This window comes from Solanum pennellii, chromosome 9 (genome assembly GCF_001406875.1).
Source record: "Solanum pennellii chromosome 9, SPENNV200".
Lineage (NCBI taxonomy): Eukaryota > Viridiplantae > Streptophyta > Magnoliopsida > Solanales > Solanaceae > Solanum > Solanum pennellii.
In genome coordinates this window covers 82,777,176-82,799,578 of record NC_028645.1, presented here as the reverse complement: position 1 = coordinate 82,799,578, position 22,403 = coordinate 82,777,176, and the positions used below count along the sequence as shown (strand labels likewise).

Sequence of the window (22,403 nt, the reverse complement as noted above, 5' to 3'; positions counted from 1 at the left end):
CATGTTAATATTATAAACGAAATTACCCTAGTTACTTTCGGATAAAAAATTCAATCAAATACAGAATAAAATAATTTTAATATCACTTATCTTCAAGAAACTATGATACAATTCTAATTTTATAAAACTTTAGTTTGAACTAATTAATGAATGTGTGACTTTGGATGAAAGAGATTCTACCAATACGATTCTGGTGGAGAGATTAATATTTTATTTATCGTTAATTAAAGATTTCAAATTTAAATTGTCTTGAATATGGATTACATCATTTCACCTCCTAATATAAAATATTTGAATATAAATTTAAATTTAATCTAATTTCAATAAGAATATCCAACTATTAAAAAAAAAATTGGGACAATGGAATAGACAAGAGTGAAAGAAGTTTATAGTAACATGAGAGTGGACCTCACCATAGAAACAAGTTGTATTATTATTAAATTTTTTTTTGGGCTAAAATTGAAAGAAACTTAATGCTAATGAATATGACAAAAAGTCTGCCCAAATTCTTGTGGTGGAGTTTATTTTTATTAAATTTTGTTTTTATAATTATAATGTCAGATTTAATTTGTTGCATAATTCAATTGATTTTATTACATCAAATATATTATTATTATAAATTTTTTACGTTTATGAACTTGGTACTATAGTGGTTCAAATTATGAAGGTAAAAGATAACGATTGTAAAATATAAACTTGATACTTATCTTTTATTAAAAACGTTATTTTAAATAAGTCATATTATTTGTAATTTGAATTTAATCAGATCTCTAACATCGAGTAAAAAAAAATTGGTACTTGTCATCTCAATGACTGAACTATAGTCATCTTGGGACCAAACAAAAGGTGATCATTTATCAACTTTATGAATTAAATGAACTGGGGACTTATGTTGGCACTATCTCTATTCTTCTTGTTTTAAATCTTTGTACATATAGGGATGACAATGGAATGGTGTAGGGTTTGGGGAGGGTTGAGCGTAATCTGCATAATTTTTAATTTGTCCTGTTTCGCATGAATCGGCTTTACATAATTTTTTTAAATATTTTTATCTTTTAGTTAAGTTTGATGATAAAAATAAAATTTATAAAAAGAAATTCATTTTTTCATTAAGTTGTATTAATTTAATAAGATAGTGACTTAAAGTTTTATTTTTCAAAAAGTCATTTGAAAACATGTAAGAAATTGTATTATTTTTTATTGAACATTAAAGACATTATTTTAATAAATAATGTTTTATCACTCTTATAACATGTAAGAAGTTAATATCAAGTTTGAATCCACGTGAAATCACATATAACTGCAACTCGTCCCGCCCTACGTTAATTTTTAAAAAATCCACTTCAACCCGCCTCATCTCCCATAGAGCTTTAAGCTCATCCCGCCTCATATCCGTCTCGCCTCATTGCCATTCCTACGTAGCTATACTAAAACCCTATTACTCCTTACTGAAAAATAATTTATTTTTCAAGTATTTGGGTGTGGATTTTTTTCAGCACATTTTTAGGTCTATCAAGTTAGTATTATCTTATAAATTGTATTCTAGATTAGATTTTTCAAGTTAGTATTCTTGACTGACATTAATATTGCTCCTTCATTTAGCTTTGTAATTATATGTAAGTCGATTTACTTATGCATTCTAGTTAATTAATTTTATTGATTCGAGTTTAAATGAATACATCTTAAATATATATAGTTTCAAATTTAGATTATTCGTTTTTGAGATAAATATTTTTGTCCAAGATTCATTAACTCCGTAGACTCCTTCGTAACCCTTCGAAATTGAGCCATTCGAGGACAATCATCAACGTGTCTCCAAGAATCACTCTTCAGACTATATATTTTGACGTCAAACAAGAATCATGTTAGTTTTGATCTCGTTATTCTTTGATTTTGTTATAAAAAAATTAATATTTCTTTTTGATTTAATTATTTTAACAACATTTTTTATTTTAATTATTTTTTTAGTAAACTTTTAATTTGTCAATTATCTTGTTCGGGGCAGAACCATTACTTAACAGAATTGTTTCTAATCACATAGTATCTAACTAATCTTAATTCTCCAGTTATTTAGGATAAGTTCCATCACTAATTTAGTTTTAATACTTAATTTCATGTATATATATTTGGGAGGATAAAATAATACACCAATGTGGAAGCAAAAGTGCTAAGTATATATACTTGGACCTTCCTTCACTAGTAATATTAACACTATTCTCGTAATTTTTTGATCTTTGATTTCATCTATCACTAGTATTTTTGTGTTTTGGTTATTGCATTTATCGTGTTATTATTATTGTTCTTACTTCAATTTGTTGTGTAATACTCTCCATTTCACATTAGAAGTGGTATAGCTATTGGGTTCTGATCAAGTACGAGTCGTAAAATATCATGATGTCTAGTTATGCGTTTTCAAAGTTGAAGTGATTATTTAACAATCGAGGTCAAGTTTGAGTGTCTTTTTTATTTATTATACGGTGCTTATTATTTTTTAAGAGTACAAACACCTCAATTATGGAATGATGTTATGATTGTTTAAATATCAATGAAGGATAATATAGTTAAAAATCCTTCCTAATTAATGTTGTTTCTTAAAGGATGTGTAGAAGAGAAACACCTTTAACAAAATTAGTTAATTACACTAGTCAAAGATCAAGTTACTCCATTCAGTCACTTTTATAATTTGTTACGTTTTTCTTCATGATAATTAGGTATATATTAGCAAGAAATCCAAAATTAGATACTATGCTAGACTATCGTTGTTTATTATTTTAGCAATAATTATTCAATGAAGTGCCAATTATGTTTGTTTTTCTAACATTATTAAACAGTGTATTTGAAATAATCAATTAGGTTTATAACGAAATCTAGAAATCGATCATTGATCAAATTTGAGTACGTACCTGGTGGCAAAGGAAGGGAAGGCGACAATGTTTGAGAAGGGTGTGTGTAAAGAATCAAAATACATAGTATTAATCGATTTAATTAAGGTATGTATACACCAGAGTTATCAGTAAAAAGAATGTATGTGATTAATACTAGCTAAAATTAACTAATATAATTTGACTTATGACAACTAAATTTTTTTGATGAAAGGTGTTTGACCACTAACCATCCTTGAGTCACGTTACATATAATTTGCAATGAAACAAATTCTAAAAAGAATTCTTTTTTTTTTTAAGTTTTATATTTAATTACCATAGTATAAAATGAAATCACAAAAATAATAATATTTAAAACCATGAACCTAACTGAAGACACGTGGAAATAGTGTCTTCATATAAAACAAATTATAGATGAATTGTATCCATTTATAACACCAAAATGACAAATCAACAGTCTTACTTCCAAACTAATTTACATTTCTAACTGTTATCTTCCATATTTTTTCTTAAAAAAAAACAAAAAACAATAAATATCGTTTGAAAACTATATAATATACACACCCCTCATTGGCTGAATTTAACTCTTGTTTGCAATTGTGTTTCAACAATACTAAAAAAAATTGTGAAAATTTAACAATGGTGATTTTTTCTAAGCAAGAAATTGAAGTTTTGATAGTTGGAGCTGGTCCATCTGGGATAGCTGTTTCAGCTTGTTTAAATAGATTTGGTATAAAAAATGTTGTGTTAGAAAAAGAGGATTGTTGTGCTTATTTGTGGAAGAAAAAGACTTATGATAGACTACATTTGCACTTAGCTAAGGGTTTTTGTTCTCTACCTTTTATGTCATATACAACTTCGACTCCGAAATATTTATCTAAAAATGAATTTATTCAATACTTAGATAAGTACGTAGAACATTTCGATGTCAAACCGAAATTTCATACTTGCGTTGAATGGGCGTATTTCAATAATGAGGAGGGTAAATGGAACGTCAAATCAAGAGATTTGTCTAGTGGAGATATGAAAGTGTATGATTGTGATTTCTTGATTTTGGCTACGGGGGAAAATAGTGAAGGTTATATTCCCAAGGTGGTAGGGATGGAAAATTTTGAAGGCGAAATTATTCATTCAAGTGACTATAAATTCGGGAAAAAATACGAAGGAAAAAACATATTAGTTGTTGGATCGGGAAACTCTGGAATGGAAATAGCGTTTGATCTTTCAAATTATGGATGTCACGCATCAATAGTCGTCAGAAGCCCAGTAATTCTCTCGATCCGTCTCTATAACTTGTCTTTACTTCATTCTCTTTATTTTTTTATTTTTTTTTGTATTCATGTAGGTTTGTGTTTGTTGACTTTTTTAATCGATATTAATTTTTTTTCTTTTAACACTTGTTGCTTTTTTTTTCTTTTAATTGGATAGATGCTAAAATTTTTCCTAAAAGATAGAAAAGATCTTTTAATTCCATTTCTAAATGATACAAAATTGGAAATTTCAAATTCATGTTCGCTTTAAACATATATAGTTAATTTGTTTAAAGAATTCCTTTGAGGAACTGAGTTTGAACTTTGAAACAAAAAAAAAATTAGGATTTCTTTTTCTTATAAGTAGAATAGTTTGTCATATTAACAATTTTTTGCATAGTTATTTTTTTCACATGTTATATAAAAAACATACTTCATTCTTTTGTTGTTTTGCTCATTGCTAACAAAAATCAGTCGTTAATTCGTCTCTAAATGTGTTTAGCAACGGAATTTGTTGTTTAGCAATAAAAATTTTCCGTCGCTAAATTCAATTTTTTTAGTAGTGATTGTTTGCTTAACATGGAGAAGGCAATGCAAGAGAAATCACATACATATGATTAAATTTTTAGGTATCATGCAATATTTTCAAAGGCACGAAGCAAGAGTATAATAATTGCATGAAAATTATCGTCCATATTAGATATGTGCATGATTTTTCCGCAAATGGAATTTGATGGCATTATTCTCCTACTTACTACAATCACTTTCATTTGTTTGTTCTTTAAATTTGATTGTACAGTTTTATTAAATTCATTGTTATGTAATGATTAAAAATCTCATTTTACGTAATTACATCATCTAATATTTGCCATAATGGTTAAAAGAGTATTTTTAACCCTTCATCATTGGATTGATGACATAATAGCCTATTTGATCAATTTACAACGTTCTATTTATTTTGAAATATTTTATATTTTGCTAATTAGTTCGAAAATCACTTTTTCACAAATATTAGAGCACCAATTTATGTTTGATGAAAACCATTGTAGGTATCAGAATTTATTCTACCATTATTTATATTTCATTCGGAGAAAAGATTATACTTAGCTATTACATGTGTACACATGTTTTCTATATCTTCGTCATTATCATCGATAAATATATATATTAACAACGTAAATATCTTTTTACACTAAGAGCCTGTTTGGCTCAGCTTAAAAGCTGGTCAAACTGACTTAAAAGGTGGTTTTTGACTTATTTAGTTGTTTGGCAATACTCAAAATAACTTATTTTAAGTTAAAAAAAACTTATTTTAAGCCAAAAGTTAAAAGCTAGGGTAGGGGTGCTTTTTTTTTTTTAGCTTATAAGCTGTTTTAAGTTGACCACATTTTTACCTTTTTGCCCTTAATATTTTTATACAATCTCCAAATTATCCACATAACCCTAACATCTCTATCTTCCATTTTTCCCTTTTCACGTTTGGCATAGTTGTTGAACTTCTTCCTGTACTTCCAATTTGAACTGAGGAAATATGTGAATGATAGAAAAATATAATTATTTATGGCTGTAAAATATAAATTAATTAACTTTTATTATGTTAACAGCTTTTAAGGGTATTTCAGACATTTTGATTTAAAAAGCTATTTATCAGCACTTTTTTGCCAAACACATCAACAACTTTTTTTTTTTAACTTCAGCACTTTTATCCAAACGCATAACTGCTTATTTTAAAAATAAGTTTCAGCACTTTCAAAACTACTTTTTTAAAACTGCTTTTATTAAGCCCATCCAAACGGGCCCTAACAATATACATAGTTTGACGTTTATAATTCTATGTGGTTATGTTTATAATTTTTCTATAGTTAGATGATGCAAGTTTTTCACATGTACATTCAATTTGGTTGTTAATTTTAAAGGTTTTAATATATTTTATCCTATTTTTTTTTTTCAGATTCATATACTAACAAGGGAGATGGTGTATACTGCAATGTTAATGCTAAAATATTTACCAGTATCTTGGGTTGACGCTGTAATTGCAAAGTACGCAAAATTTAAATTCGGAAATTTGGCAAAATTAGGAATATCACAGCCAGAAGAAGGCCCATTTTCTGTTAAAATGTCAAAAGGTAGATCTCCGGTAATTGATGTTGGTGCAATCGATAAGATCAAACACGGACAGATAAAGGTACGATACTATCTTTATTTTATTTCATTCTATCGTAAGAAATATTATGTGAAAAATAGATGACTTTAGTATTTAATGAAGATGGGTAAAAATTCATTATCATGGACAACATTTTTACTGTTATAGTTATAAAATTAGTAGAATTCAGTAAGTTTTGCTAAAACATTAAATTTGTATAAAAAGTTCATCTAGAATGCATTAATGTATTACACTATTACTTCCTCCGTTTAAAAAAGGATGATCTAGTTTGACTTAGAATGGAGTTTAAAAAAATAAGAAGACTGTTTAATCTTGTGGTTCTATATTAAAGTTATGTCAAATGTACTAATTTGTTCTTTTGATCTAGTGGTTTTAAATACGCCACGTGGAAAGTTCACCAAAAATGAAAATGGATCATTCTTTTAAAAACAGACTAAAAAGGAGACAAGGACATTCTTTTTTAAACGGATGGAGTATTAAAAAAAGGAAATAACCCTTATTTTTTTGTGAAATAACTTTTGGTGAATTGTTAATTAGGTACTTCCTGGAATTTCCGAAATAAAGGAACAAACAGTAGTGTTTGAAAATGGAGATAAACATCAATTTGATGCAATCGTTTTTGCTACTGGATACAAAAATGTTGCTACCAAATTGCTAAAGGTACGTTTTGCAAATTATCACTATGTTTTTTTTTTTGTTCTAATTTTGAATCTTGAAACTGTTCCACTTGCCTATAAATATCGTGTGTGAATAAGTTTTTTTCGATAATTTTTCCTAGTTACTAATTTTACTTGCTATTAGGTTTTACTATCATTGTCTCACATATGTAAAAAAAAAAATTCTTTTTGTATGTAGGATTATAGCTCAATATTCCTTGAAGATGGCACATTGAAAAATTGGAAAGGAGAAAATGGGCTCTACGCTGCTGGATTTTCAAAAAGAGGCATTGCGGGTATTTCAATGGATGCTATAGCTATTGCCGATAGTATTAAGTCTGTCAGAGGAGACAAAATCTAGACTTTTATTATTAAGACTTTTATTATTAATAATTATCACAAACTATATGTTGTTAAATTTCCTGTGTGAACGGAAGATACTTTATGCAACAAGATGTTCTTTTACTATGTTGTTAAAATCTCCAGGTTTTGCGTGAATACAAGATATTTTATGCATCGGGCTTGACTTGTTACTATGTTGTTAATTTCAGGTGGAACTTAAAACAACCTTGTTTGTTTTTGTTGGAATTTAGTCATAGAAATTTGATAGATCTTTCTGCTGGATTGTTTTTCTTTGTTGATTTCATTTTCTTTTTTTTATAATGATGGTGTGATAACCAGCTTACACACACTTCGACTATTACAGAAAGAGAGAGATTTTGGCTTCTCGAGAATCTGTTTTTCATTCGATTTCTTGATGTTCATAAGGTACATAAAATTAAATGTTACATTGAGCAGTTAACATGCCATCTTGTTAGGTCATTGCTAAGTTCTGCACAAAATGTTCTAACCAACTAGTAAAAAAAACAAGAGGATAACGAGGGGTACGTTATCTATACGAGCTACTCCTCAAGTCGGAGCAAGAATGTAAAAGTTGTTGCAGATGATTCAACTAGATACGCGCAAATGGTTCATTTAGCTTCCTCCCTGACCTCCTCTCTGCATTTTTGACCACTTAGCCTTAGGTGCATACTTACTGTTCTGCTTTCTGTTGGGCCAACTTTTCGTGTCTGATTTCCCCAGCCATTGAGCAGAAGAAGTTCTTCGCGGGGTTTCTTCTGATCTTTTCCTTTTTGTCAAGATAGAGACTGGTGGTACATTGTCCCCGTTTGACTGTCCCCAATTCGCTGAAGATGTATTTCCCCAACCTTTTGAAGGCCATTTTCCTTTTGACAATCGAGAATCAGCTGGTCCACCATCCTCCTTGGGCTGTCCCCAACTCGCTGAGTGTATGCCTTCCCAACCTTCAGTAGACCATTTTCCTTTTGACAATCGAGAATCAGCTGGTCCACCATCCTCCTTGGGCTGTCCCCAACTCGCTGAGTGTATGCCTTCCCAACCTTCAGTAGACCATTTTCCTTTTGACAATCGAGAATCAGCTGGTCCACCATCCTCCTTGGGCTGTCCCCAACTCGCTGAATGTATGCCTTCCCAACCTTCAGTAGACCATTCTCCTTTTGACTGTCCCCCACTCACTGAAGCTAATCCTTCCCAACCTTCGGTAGACTTCGCAACAGGTTCAGAAGGTATAGCCCACTGACTTCCGTTCTGGCCTTCTTTACTTTGGTCCTCCTTATTCTTGATATCTCTACAAGGAAGAGTGATTATATTTCCATCTTCTTTCATGTTCCTTGTCTCAAAAACGTCTTGAAAGGGAGCAGCATTGCCAAACAACTGAGACTTTAATTTGGGTATTTCGACCAGACCGTCCATAAAAAGAGAAATGTATTCGCTGGTACGCTGGATACACTTGTATATCCGTTTTACTTCTCCTTTCCCAACCGCCCTTGCAACATTTTGAGACCGGTCAATGAAATCCTCAACCTGCACAATAAGTCATTATTTTAACACTTCAAAGATTGCTAAGCACAAAGGACATCAATAAGTGAAAGATAATTACACCGATGCAGCAAACTTTGGAGTCCCATGTTTTAGATAGCCAAGATGCTTCGTAGGTACTTGCACATAGTCCTTTGGCCCATAGCTTCTCAACTGACAATAACTGCAATGAAATGAGACCATAATGAGCCAGAAAATGGATGTTTGCTATGAATTGGGAGTCTCATGCAAAGCCCCACTTTAAGATGATACTGAATTCACAGTACCTTGATTAACAGTGTAACTAGCAGCTCAGCCACCGACTCTTTGTTCCCCTTCCCATAGTTCACAAACTTCTTCAATGACTTCGCCACCACATCAGGATCAGAGCCATCTAGAACAGTTCAACGCCAAGGAATATTACCGAGCTACTCAAAACAAAAGATCTCATGAAAAAAAACAAGTGCAAAGAGAAGCATCACTTAGGATCTACTTGAATAGAAAACCTCAACAATATTCTTGAAACTTACATATCTTATAGTGATGATTTTGGTTCCTCACTTTCTAATCAGAAAGGATATAAGGATTTTCCTATTTGACAATTTGTTTTTAAAACTGGTAGTGTTGAGGATTTACTATTTGACTTGATCCTGTGTAGTTTTTACATCATCGACAGACTTGCCAGAGAAGACCACTCAAGCAATTGAACTGCACCAAAAACAAAAACTGATCTCCTCCGAAAGCTTTTCTTTCTTTTCCATAGGGATCGGCATTTCAGTTCCTCTGGTCAACTTGCTTGGTGTTTCAGACGTTTGTTATTAGCATCGCATGATGTTATAGAATAATCATGTAACTGGAAATAATCAAGATAATCATCTTACTCCCTTTCGACTGCCATGACTATTACACCACATAATACATAATCCTAACATGAAAGAGAACATATTTCTCCTTTACTATTCACAGTAGGGCCAAGTATCAATATGAATCAAAAGTCAAACAAAGCAACAAGTACTAAAACCAAAACTGCCAAGTCATGTATAAAAGAAAAAGAATTATGCATATGTATCACTGCATTGACAGTGTGACAAATGAGAGATTTTTCATACACATCCAGTTCTGATGCATAGAGCTATATATTTCCTTCACGAAAAAAGTATTTCTATCATGATCCTTATTCTTGGGAATTTTTCTTTTCTACAACAGTACTTCACTACACTGTGTACTGATATCCCTTCAAAAAAGGCGTCCGAAAACTGAATAAGTGAAAATTCATACTTACCTTCTAATACGGCAGAAAATGGCGGTAGTATTGGAGGATTTCGTGTCTGCAAAGTACCATTCATTAGAGAAAGAAGTTCAGACGACCCCAAATGACAAAAAAAGAAACAGATTATTAACTAAAAAACTACATTAATAGCACTCTAGAAAGAAATCAAGATATCTACACATAATTCTCAGTACACATCAATTTCCTTACAGATTTTTTTTTATAAAAAACAAGACTTTCATAATTTATATTCCCGCAAAATTAAATCAGCAAAGCATAATAATACGAATCAGAATTATTTATAATGCTTTTATTGACAAGAAGGGTTAAATCCAGCAACAAAAAGCTTACAAGAGCAACAATGCTTGTACAAGAGGGTTCACCAAACTATCTTTTTTCTTTCTCCTTTCTTTTTGGATGAGGCAAAGTGAATTTCATTAAATAATACCTAGAAGGTACTGCAAGAGGAAAAAAATAAATTTCTTTTGTGTTCTATAAGTTGAAACAACACAAACTTGGTGGCTAATGGGTCCTGCTCTTCTTCCTTTCTTCACTTAGATACCAACCTTGGTTGACCAGCTAGGATAGACTTTGTTTTTTCTTAAGTTGAAAATATAAATTTGGTCTTGTAACCACATTTTTAAGACTTTGGGAATTCTGTTTTGCTTAGAATAGCCTTCAGAGACGGTATTATATCTCAGAGCATTTAATCACTAAAATTAAGGTCCCTATTAAATAAAACAAGAAAGCAACAAAATAATGAGAGGGCATTGGAAAAAAAGAGTTGAATAACCACAACAGACTAAAGTCAAATCATATGATTTCACCAGAGTAAATCTTCTTCTAAATTTTTTGAGAAGGTAACATTTTTTGTATAACTATTTGTTGCATTAAAACTACAGCTGTCCAGAAATTTTTCTTCTAATAAGGTGAAGATGTTATTCATAGCTGTAACCAGTACAAATTTACCATAGTGTACGCTGTGTAAGGTTATGTTAATTTTTTTGAAACTGGTAACATTTGTGTAAGGCTATGTTATTAGTTGACCAGTAGCTCCTACACTGGCAGACGGATTAACCGCGATAACAAAACATTCAGCTGAAGGCACAATTTATATTGACTCAAAGTAATCAGCATGCTGTCCATAATATATAAGCACGAAAAAAAGAGTAAGACGGCAACAGAGAAATAACGCGTACTTGGATCATACCTGCAAATGAAAAGCAACCAAAAGTATTACAGATAATGAGTTCAAAGTTTTGTCTTTTGAGCTATTAATATTCTGCGCTTTTGCCCAAGTTTTCATCTGCAAAAAACAAGAGATCATACTTTTTAAGGATGCGAATAGAATGATGTAAATTTGTTTGATAACTGAACAGAATGATGTGAATAAATCTAAATAAACTCTAATACATAAAATATAGCTGGCCTCTGAAGTTGTTTTGATTAGTAAGCAAAAGAATATTTCCCAGCACAATGAGAGACCAGACAAGCTATGGAAACTACATTGCTCGCCCTTCATCAACATGACTTGGCTTAGTTTTGTCCTTCCTTGAAGTGAAGTTCTCTCATAAATAAACAATCATGGAAGAGTACATAACCTACTAGTTTCTTTGATGAGGTTATAGATATAGATCAAATATTTTTTACTTCCCCAATGTTTGGAGCAAGCAGGATTCAGTGTTGTTTACCTGTTTTACAAGTTTAGATGATATAAAAGGATGAAAAGTAATTTTTCAAAAAGGAGTTTAAAAATAATTTATCTCCTTATTTGTCAATCTAGGTACTTAAAAGATGCAAGTCTTTGTGCATAACTAATTGATACAACTTGCAAGTTTGCTTCCTTTCAAACAGAGGCTTTTGGCTCCTTTCGTTGCCTTTTTTTTCTTCTCTCTAATCCTATACTCCCATTGTCCCATGTGATAACATGCCATGTCTTTTTGGCTGGCAAAAACAGGAGGCATAGTCCTATATTGTGAACTTCCTTTTACTTGCTATCTATTGTATATCTCATGGGCCATATGAAAGGAATTCTTATTTCTGAATATATTTCAAGTGAAGTTAGAGAAAGTGATATAATGGCTATTCTATTCATTTATGTGCGGGGAGCACAGGTAATTGTGCCAAGACCTAGTAGCCCTGTGGAACTGCTATGATGCATTCAGGAATCAAAGAAATGGTCTTCCAAACGATTGAACAAGCAGAATTAAACTTCTACTTCATTTCAGGAACAACTGTACTTATTGCAAACATACAAGAGATCGAATTTTACCAAAAAGCTCAGCTTCTGAAACCTTTCATCAAGAGAACAAATCATGTGGATTATCTTAGACTTTGAAACTCCATCCCTGTTTTCAACCGATATATCGCACTCAACTTTAGTTCCACAATCAACAACTTTCAAAACGGGCACCTTAGCAGCTGTTATTGGATGAACACCAGAAACATGCCCATGTCCTGAAGCACGGAAAACCACAGATGAAATAAACCAAACATACTAAACCCCAGTAGTGACAAATAAAGTGCTATATAGAGCAAATATATATACGAAGGATCCATATAACTGCAAAATAGTTTGGGACTGAGGAACAGTTGACTCAACCTGCTTGTTTTTCACTATTTTCTACCACATTTACCTGCCTCGTTGCATATACCATGTGGACCATATTCCATTGTAAAAACTAAGAAAACCAGGTCACTTTTTCAAAATAAATGGCACCTCACATTTAAACTTTATTTAATTGGTTCTGCTAATGGAAAATCGGAAATAGCCAGTTGTTTGAAGTGGCAACATATTTTTTCACCTAGAGAACATTCAGAGTAGTGAATCTACTATTTGACTAAAATTCGATCTACTCTTCAAAGTAAAAATGTACTTCAAATTTTGGTTAGGACAGGCAGTAATCCATGAACTGCAGACAGTATCAAGGAAACAAAGAAATTAAATCAAAGACTTACTTTGAAGTGCATACAGCTTCCTTGCAAATTTTCTGAGAGTTTGAATCCTCTTCTCATGCGAAAATTGAGCTGAACTGTTGTCAAAATTAACAGATAGATCTAGGTCACTCTTTGAATGGAATAGATCCATTACAAAAGATCCAAACTCCTCCACGACAGGAACATTACCAGAACATCCTGAAAAAGAAGAAAAAAAGGAGAAACTGTCACATCATGCTGAGTTTTTTTTTATCAAGTTGATTAACATAGCTACTATAAGCCAGTTCAGAGGATCCATTTGCTGAATGGTGCTGTAAAAAGTTTTGGTGCAGAGATTACCGTAGATATCCTTTGCTATCTCATTAAAAGCAGAAATCAAATCTCTCCTGACTTCATAATCCCTTGGTTTAGGGCGGCAAACTGTATAAATCTCATTAAGCAATTCTTCAAATGCAGATAGTCGTTCCGCCTGCACTTTATAGTTTTGCATTCGCTTCCGTTCATGCCTCTCTGCTCTCTTACGAATAACTGTCATCATAGTTTAATCAATTGATGATTCAGCCAATAGTAAAGCAGATGATAATTCAACATAGTGACTAGTTGATACTGCAAGAACCATTACATATCACAGTTGAGTTATTATATACCACTAAGACACAAAGTATGTCTCTAAAAGGCAAAGGTACTACCAGCCCAGAAACTATAAAATTAGAAAGCAACAGTTTCTTTCCTTTAAGCATTTTCTACTATGAAAAATCATATTCTTTGACTGCTCTGGCATACATAGTTATCTAAATCAGAACTCATAATAGTGCCTTTTGATGATAATAGTCATGGTCAATAAAGAAGAAAAGCTGTCTGATATACTTATTTTCGCTGCATACATATAAAGACAAGTTTCTGTGCTCTTTCTGGCCTTCGCAACCAATAGAGCATTCGAAAGCGAAAATATCACTTATTATGTAGGAGTATTTGACCTCATTCACCTAGTGCATGCTGTGTTACAGTCCTCATTACATAAATTCTGTACTAAACAAAAATGCAAGGTTATAAACTTAGTTTTGTGCATAATAAGCTCCTTCACCTCCTTACTCTCTTCTCTTCTTTATTGTACCGTGTTGTCCAGCCCAACTCGTACACATCTCGACTATTCCACCAAATAGCTACTACCTCCCACTAGCACATGTTTCAAATAACTTAGTTCACCTAGGTCCTGATTTGAACCCTATTCTCCAAAGTCCTTCAATGGAGTTATGTTTCCGCGAATACTACTACAACAACATACAGAGTGTAGCCCCACACATTGGGGTCTAGGTACTATCAAACCCGGGAATACCATTGAAAATCACCTGGTTTCAGGTTCAAATGCCAGCAAAAGCAAAATATGATTTCTTCCAGAGTAACTTATCAAAAAAATCGAACTTTCTCACTAGGGTTACAAGAAACAAGCAAATAACTCTATAATTCTATCAAACAACCTAAAAATCAAAATCAGAAATAAGGGTCTTCAAATTTATACTACAAAAACTAAAAAGATTAGAGCTTTAAGCTCAAACAAGAAAGTACTGACCTTTAACTCGATACACAGTGGCCATGGCAGAAAATGGGTATCTGATGATGCTCTTTCAACTCAAATGCTCATCCTTAGCTCATAGAAAAAAGGGGGTGAAAATCCATAGTTATAAACAGAGAAAAATGGAGCAGAAATATACAAAATATTGAAGCATAGTGAGGGTCTATTTCTTGAAATCATCATCACTCCAATTACTTCCAGTAAGAACAGGAGAGAGAGTGAAGGAACAAGAACAAGTATGTTTGGTTTTTTTTTTTTTTGGAAATTTTGAAATTCGACTAATCTAAATTTATCATATGTCTAACTCGTTATAAAAAATATAACTCAATAATATTGGAAATGAATCGTACACAAAATAAGACGAGAACCAAATAGTATGTAAATATTTAAGTAAAATAGGTTTGGGGATTTGATTATCTCTCGATGTTATAATATAATACTTAACGTCAATAATATTGATTTGAAACGAAGAAACTAATTTACAGAGTAACTAGAAATGTCCTAGTATTCATCAAAATGTTATGAATCAACTCGGATAATCACAAAATTCAAATTGATAGAGCTTGTATGTTTATATGTCAATCCTTGTGATATATCGTGTTTTTCAATCGAATTAAATGAGTTTTATTTTTATTATTTTAAACTAAAAATGTTAACCCTAAACAAATTGATGTTCATTCTAAATTGATTAATCTTGCTACAACATTATTATTAGACGAATCTTAGAAGTCTCGAATCTTAGTTGTTAGTTCTTTTCTTTGATTTAATATCGTTCTCTCAAACGATTTAAATCTAGGACGTGTTCTAATGTTTGCAGATATAGGAACATCATCAAATGAAAAAATTAACAATCTAGACAGTGACACTAGATGTTTTCTTCTATAAACAATGCTTATTTATGTCAAATCATCGTGAATTTCAAAATCTTTGATTGTAAGATTGAGCTATTCAAGGTAATTAAAACGAAACAAATAATTACATTAATTGAATAAGAATTAACTTACAAAACTGAAGACAATCAATCAAAGTTTTGATTCCAGAAATCAAGTTATCTCCGAATAAACTTCAGTTGTAGCGTATAATGTGAATGTGTTCTTTGCTAAAAAACAACGCAAATAAAATAAACCCTAAAAGATACTATATATAATCCCTGAAAAATTGAAAACTAAAACGTGAAAGTTGACCCTATGATATATGACGTCTCATTTGACGATCCACGTCAGGTAAATCGTCATTTAACCTTCGAACTTATGAAGCTTTTATTAGCTCTTGACGCTAAAGTTGACGGTCGATAAAGCGACCCGTCAAAGCGCTCATCATCAAAAATATCTCTCGTTTATACTTGACTTCATTTTAATTATTTTATCTTTTAATTTGATTTTCTATTTAAAACAATGATGAGTAATTTAGATTTAAAAAAAAATCAATTTATATGAAAGATTTTGAGTATTATGATCAAATTATTTAATTTCAGTTATGAATTTATTTGTAACATCAATAATTATATACTTTTATATAATTTCATAATTGAGTTATGAAGAATGTAATATCTTACCCATATATTTAAAATCAATGTATATACAAAAGGCTCTATATTATTTTTTCAAAATTTTAAACAAAAGTTATATACACTACACAAAAGTCAAAAGGTACTATAAGTGAACATGAATAATAATTTAAAATATTTTATTATTTCATTGAGAAAGTGTTCAGGGTCTATTTCAATAAATATTTTAATTAATTAATGAAAAATAGTAGTGTTTTCGTATGAAAAAAATAAGAAACTTTCGATTATATCAACGATAATCTATTGTCCTCCACATATATATTTTTTTAATGAACCGATTTGGTGATAAAGGGATGAAAATATCATATATCTTATATGTTATGATAAGATGATATCTTTCACAATGTCTAAATTTATAAATTTAAATTATTAGGAAAGCAAAATAGATGCGAACTTATAGAAAATATTTTAAAAAATACTCAATAATTTTAAATTATTTAATTGATTAGCTACCTCATTTTTTTCTTTTTAAAAAATGAAATGATTAATACTGTGTATTTGTTTTTTTGGGAAAATTACATGGATAAGCAAACTTATACTATTTAATTACTCATTATAGCTATAGTTTGCTATAATTACCACTCGCAACTAATATTATACATTAATTATGTGGGTTGACTTCAAGTTTGTATTAGAAGTCACGTTTGTATATGTATAATTCGCCAGGATATACATATAAATATGTATAATATACAATTTTTTAGCCTATATACATATACAATTCACCTTTTGCCCTCTCTCACTCGCCTCTCTCCTCCTTCTCTCAATATCGCTAGCCTCTCTCCTCCCTTTCCCAATATCGCTTGCCATTTGTACAACTGTATATGTATAATATGCAATTATATACAATTATATACATATATAATTCACCTCTCTCCCACTCTTTTCTTTTTTTCTAATAATTTCTTTTTAAACAAATCTATGAAATTTTGCAAAATGATATAGTGTAACTTTCACATATAGTAAACAAAAAAAATCATATATATATATATATATATATATATATATGCTATAGCAAAGTTTACATATTTGCGCTCCATATCAAACACATAAATGTATTATTCGCTATACATATACAATTATATAATTTGCTAGCATATTTTGCTGCAATTGTAAATTCGCTGGCCTATTTTGCTGCAATTGTATAATTCGCTGGCCTGTTTTGTTGCAATATTTGTATAAAATTTGCATTTGTATACAATTTAATCAAAGTAAAATGTTTGTATATTGTATAATTATACTTATATAGAAAGAAAATATATGTTTTTGCATGTGTATATACATTTTCCTCTCGCTTTATACAAAACAGAACCACAACATAATGGTGTATGTTCTTTTTGTTGTGCTTTTATATATATAAAATAATAAAAATTTTATTAGTTGAATTTGTATATGTATAAGAAAATTCATGAGTTTTTTTCTTTCTTTTTTTATATACGGCTATATGCCTGAAGCAAACGCTATTTAATTGTATACTCTATTTCTGAATCCCGCTAGTTTTATAACCATAGCCGAAGAAGCAGTCATTTTCTTGTCATTTTGCTGGGAGAAGTTGCTATATCAAATTATATGAAACAATAGTTGCGAATTGAAAATAAAGTAAACTATAGTCATAACATTTAATTTGAATTAATAATTTGCTATTATATACTATATTTCCAATAAAATATCAAGTGGAATTTTTTTTCTTAATACTTTTTTCACAATGTTTATTTTAATTTATTTTTTTGCTTTACAACTTTGTTAATATTTTTAAAATTATACGTCATCATATTTAGTGTGTAATTATAGGAATGATAATTTTAAACCATTGTGTAATAGTGTAGAATTGTGTATGGAATAAACCATTTAAAAAAAACTCCCTAGATTGTATTAAAATGATTTCTTATATTTTCTTTTTATTAGTCTTCTGTATTAATATTAGGATTTAATTAATTTAAACTTATACATTACAAAATTTGCTTTTGAAGACATTATTTTTCTTTACTTTTCATGTAACTTGAAATCTCTAATTAAATATTTTATAGATTAAGAAACTATACTATAAATAGGTTACGTTGCTCTTAAGATTCTTATATACATGAATAGGTTCCAAACCACACCTAATTGCCCTACCACCATAATATAAAATACAAAAATTAATTAAAAGATAGTGCTAGAAATTTAAAAAATTGAAAGACAACAAAATGCCAAAGTTTGTGAAAAAAGTTGTGTTTGCTTCAATAATGTTTGTTATCTTTATATCACAAAAAATTTTACGATACAAATAACATAGTGATATAATTGAATTTGACTCTGATATCATATATCATTGACGCACGCGTTGGTCATTGACATTCATTCATTGATTGATAATAAGATTGTCAGCTTCTCTCTATAATTTTCTCTTAAGCCAAATTTTCGGATTTAATCCCTGAACTAGCTAGCTGTTCATATTCCTCGAGATTACTCTTTGTAATTTGTTTCTTCTTTGTAATTTTCTCTAATCGTATAAAGATAATTGTTTTATATATTTGTTTTTGATATATAAACCACCAACTACGACTAGTACTACATAAAATGTATTCTCTTCCTTTCTCTCATCTCCAATAAAAGATTTATCGATTCAAGATTACACAAGTACACATACGACTTTTTTGCAATACATAGTGATTGGCTTCGAATCACATGAAGCACTACTACTACTACTATTAGTATGGAAGGACTAGCGAGATAACACATTACTATTAACTAATCCTCTACCCTTTCGTAACCTCCTATCTAAGGTCATATATCCCTAATCAACATAACTATATGATCATATTCTATCAAATTACCTTTCTCCAACATTTCTTGGATCAAGCTTTACCTCTATAGCCAACGCTAAACTTACAACATAGCAAAATAATGATCATTATTCGTAAAATATGAAAAATATTATATTAAAAAATTTAAAATTGTATCGATGAATTTTCGTAACTAATTATAAATTGATGAAGGTCATATTTTTATTTTTTTAAAAAGTGAAATGTGTGTCTTAGAAACTATGATCTTATTGTAAAGACTTTTGACATGTGACATGACTACTAACTTAACATATTCGGCATGTTTTTAATTATGATTATGAAATATTAATTAATTTCACTAATCTATCAATGAAATATTTTATTAACAAAAATATTATACATGTCTATATAATTGAAAGGAGTAAAAAAAATTTCAATCGTCTCACTGACGTGAATTTGATATTCATCATTCTCTTAGGACGATAGTTCAAAGAAAAATGAAAGAAATAACATAAAATTAATATGAACTAAGTATAATAAAGTAGATCAAATATTAAAATTAATTACAACAACTTAACCGCATGCAACATTAATTATAAACTACCTTTCAGATTCATTTCAATTCAAATAATTTTTAAACGAGTCAGTAAATAGATAGTTAAAGAGAGTTCGAGGGTCTGACATCTATACATATACATATAAACTTATATTACCATATATAAATAATATAATTTTTCGCTGAAACTCCTTCGTACAGATAGCTCCGCTCCTGCCTACCACCATAAAGTAAAATACAAAAATTAATTAAAAGGGGAAAGGGGAAAAACAGATGCAAGATGACAACAAAATGCCAAAATTTGGAAAGTTTGTGTTTGCTTCAATAATGTTTGTTCTCTTATATCACAAATTTTATAATATAAAAGAAAAAGAATATAGTGATATAATTGAATTTGACTATGATATATATAAAGAAAATTAAATATAAATTTTATTTACTCCTCTATATATTCAGCTTATAACTAAATTCAAAATTGTTCTATAATATATATAAAAGAATAATTTATTTTTGGATTGTCTAGCATATATAGATAACCATAAATATATATTATTCTTTTAATATTAGACATAAGGAAAATAAAGAGAAAAAAACTGAAACTTATTATATGTAAAATTTTCATCAATCATTAAACCGCAAATCTTGATATTCACTCTAATAACAAATTAATGAGAAATATATAATTCAAAAGCTCAAATTTGTTGCTTAAGAGTAATGGTGTTTCTCTTTTTGACAAAAAAGAAAGAAAGTATAGTGTAAGGGGAAAAAATATTCATTTTAATGGTAATTGCAAATAGACCAACTTCTCATATGATTTTTAGGAAAATTACCTACTTTATCTAAAATAAAAAATTTACGCAAATTAGACATTTCGGGTTCAATCGTTATATGGAGTCTGACTATTTTCAATTCGTGTAGTATAAAGTCTCATTTGGGGAAGCTTCCTATCAATCAGTGACATATTAGAATTTTTAATTAAGGGTCTAAATTTTGAAGGAATAGACACACGAAATAGTCGAAAGGGTTTAATATCTACTATATGTACCTAAAAAATTATTTTAACTATGTATAAATAATATGATTATCTATCCAAATAGATTCAGATGAACCCCTAACTATAAGGTGGCTTCGTGACTACTACCAAACTCATGATTTAAAGAAAAATAACCACATTTTACTATATTATTATCGGATTTGAAATATTAAAGAAATCATTTTAAAAAATAACGAATTTAAATTCATCAAAATTTCAAAATATTCCATAAAAGCATCTCCTAAAAAGTTAAGATTACTATAAGTAGCCATAATTAGGCATGAATTCTGGTAGGAAATAGAATAATCTTTTTTCTCAATTCAATATGGAATGTTACTTTACAATTGGTGCAATTTTCAATTTTTTTAATTATTAGATTGACTTATTTTCAATTATATTTATTTATTTTTTTTTAACCAAAAAAAGAAAAGAAAGAAAATAGTCAGATCCTCAAATTCTTGACTGCTAAGTTGAATTTTACAAAGTTGATTAATATTGATTCGTAGACTAATAATGCTTTATTAACAGAAACATGTATGGTTTAAGTCCAAAAGTTAATTTAAAATTACTCTACAAACTCATAAATTCGTATAAATATATATTTAATGGTTTAATATTTTTATCGAAGGTAGAGTCAGAAGATATTTGAGTATAAATTTAACCAAATCAAATAACTTTTACTTGAGCAACATAATTAAATTATAATATATATATATATATATATATATATATATATTAAATTTTAAACTCATTTATTATCATTTGAAATCATCAATATTCTAAAATTATATAAAATTGAAATTTTAAATCATCCACTTATCTTTCACAATATTAAATATAACCAAAGCCTTACAATTTGCAAAATTAGACATTTTAAAAATTTACAAAAATCAACTGATAATAAATTATTCAAATTTTGACTAGGAAAATTAATGGCCTGCCAAGGCTGATTCTTTTATCATTTATTTTTAATTCAAGTTAAAGACTAGTAATCATCCAGAAATAAACAAAATCATCTAGATACATGATATTTTTATTTTCGTATGATATTTGAGTTATACAATTAATATTACAATAATAAAATATTTATATCGTACAATTTTTTTTTTTGCATGTTTCAAAAACAAGAATCTAAGATGAAAATCTTTATCAATTACCACGTAAATTTGTTTGATTTCAACTTTTAAAAAAAAACGTTATGATTTGATGTAGTTTAAATTTCGATAAATCAAATAAAAAAATGCAATTTTTTTTAATTGAAACATATGTTTTTTCTCTTTACAAAAGTAAAATTGAAAACATATCAAATAAAATAGTTGTAAAATAATAAATTTACTATTTTTAAGTCATAAATTAATTAACTATAATTAGGTAAATAAAAAACATAGTATTTTGAAAGATACATGTTATGTACTTAGAAGTCATTTGATTAGATGATTTGAGGGTTTAGCACAAAATTTAGTTTTATTTATTTCTTATTTAACTGTCATTTTCAAATGCCAATTAGTATTAATATATTAGTATTACACTCAAATTATTGGCAAAATTATTTTCTCCTCATCATCGTAAAGTTAACAATATTTACAAAACATTCGATATATGAATAAAGTTATAATATAAAATTTCTTATTCGATTGTCATTTTCATTATCTATTATTACTAATATTAGCATCACTGTCAATTTACTAATTTTTGCAAAAATAATCTCTTCATAGATATCATCGTATATCGTTAACAAATTTTCAAAATTAAAAGTGAAGATGACAATATCAATTAAAATAATGTACATATTAGTTATGATTATATTTTATTTTATTTAGATATTTTATGATTATCAAATTAATGTACATATTAGTTATTTTTGGTGAATCT

At 29.2% G+C, this 22,403-nt stretch overlaps 2 protein-coding genes across 3 annotated transcripts; one reads left to right on the top strand and one right to left on the bottom strand.

Annotated features, from left to right (window-relative positions):
• The first annotated feature begins 3,521 nt into the window (after window positions 1-3,521).
• LOC107030886 (probable indole-3-pyruvate monooxygenase YUCCA10) lies at window positions 3,522-7,431 on the top strand. Its single transcript, XM_015232106.2, has 4 exons — window positions 3,522-4,148; window positions 6,084-6,317; window positions 6,834-6,956; window positions 7,152-7,431. The coding sequence occupies exons 1-4, from the start codon at window positions 3,522-3,524 to the stop codon at window positions 7,311-7,313; spliced, it is 1,146 nt and encodes a 381-aa protein (XP_015087592.1). The 3' UTR covers window positions 7,314-7,431.
• A 245-nt stretch (window positions 7,432-7,676) lies between these two features.
• Window positions 7,677-14,866, bottom strand: LOC107029190 (protein HESO1-like). 2 transcript variants are annotated; one of them, XM_015230542.2, is made up of 9 exons: window positions 14,608-14,866; window positions 13,377-13,554; window positions 13,059-13,235; window positions 12,373-12,557; window positions 11,311-11,406; window positions 10,113-10,158; window positions 9,118-9,224; window positions 8,913-9,014; window positions 7,677-8,836 (listed from the first exon to the last, which is right to left on the bottom strand). In XM_015230542.2, exons 2-9 carry the CDS (start codon window positions 13,525-13,527, stop codon window positions 7,928-7,930), a joined length of 1,773 nt encoding a protein of 590 aa, XP_015086028.1. In that variant the 5' UTR covers window positions 13,528-13,554; window positions 14,608-14,866; the 3' UTR covers window positions 7,677-7,927. The 2 variants fall into 2 exon arrangements, with proteins under 2 accessions (XP_015086028.1, XP_015086026.1); XM_015230540.2 differs by having other exon boundaries at window positions 13,377-13,565; window positions 14,608-14,865.
• Window positions 14,867-22,403: the final 7,537 nt, after the last annotated feature.

What these genes read in the sequence shown, in the direction of transcription:
- LOC107030886 (XM_015232106.2), top strand. Translation starts at nt 3,522, where the DNA reads ATGGTGATTTTTTCTAAGCAAGAAATTGAAGTTTTGATAGTTGGAGCT. An exon ending in CAATAGTCGTCAGAAGCCCA is followed by an intron (nt 4,149 to 6,083) that starts GTAATTCTCTCG and finishes TTTTTTTTTCAG; the next exon opens with ATTCATATACTAACAAGGGA. An exon ending in TCAAACACGGACAGATAAAG is followed by an intron (nt 6,318 to 6,833) that starts GTACGATACTAT and finishes ATTGTTAATTAG; the next exon opens with GTACTTCCTGGAATTTCCGA.
- LOC107029190 (XM_015230540.2), bottom strand. Translation starts at nt 14,632, where the DNA reads ATGGCCACTGTGTATCGAGTTAAAG. An exon ending in GAAGCTGTATGCACTTCAAA is followed by an intron (nt 12,558 to 13,058) that starts GTAAGTCTTTGA and finishes TCCGTGCTTCAG; the next exon opens with GACATGGGCATGTTTCTGGT. An exon ending in CCAAAGTTTGCTGCATCGGT is followed by an intron (nt 8,837 to 8,912) that starts GTAATTATCTTT and finishes CTTATTGTGCAG; the next exon opens with GTTGAGGATTTCATTGACCG.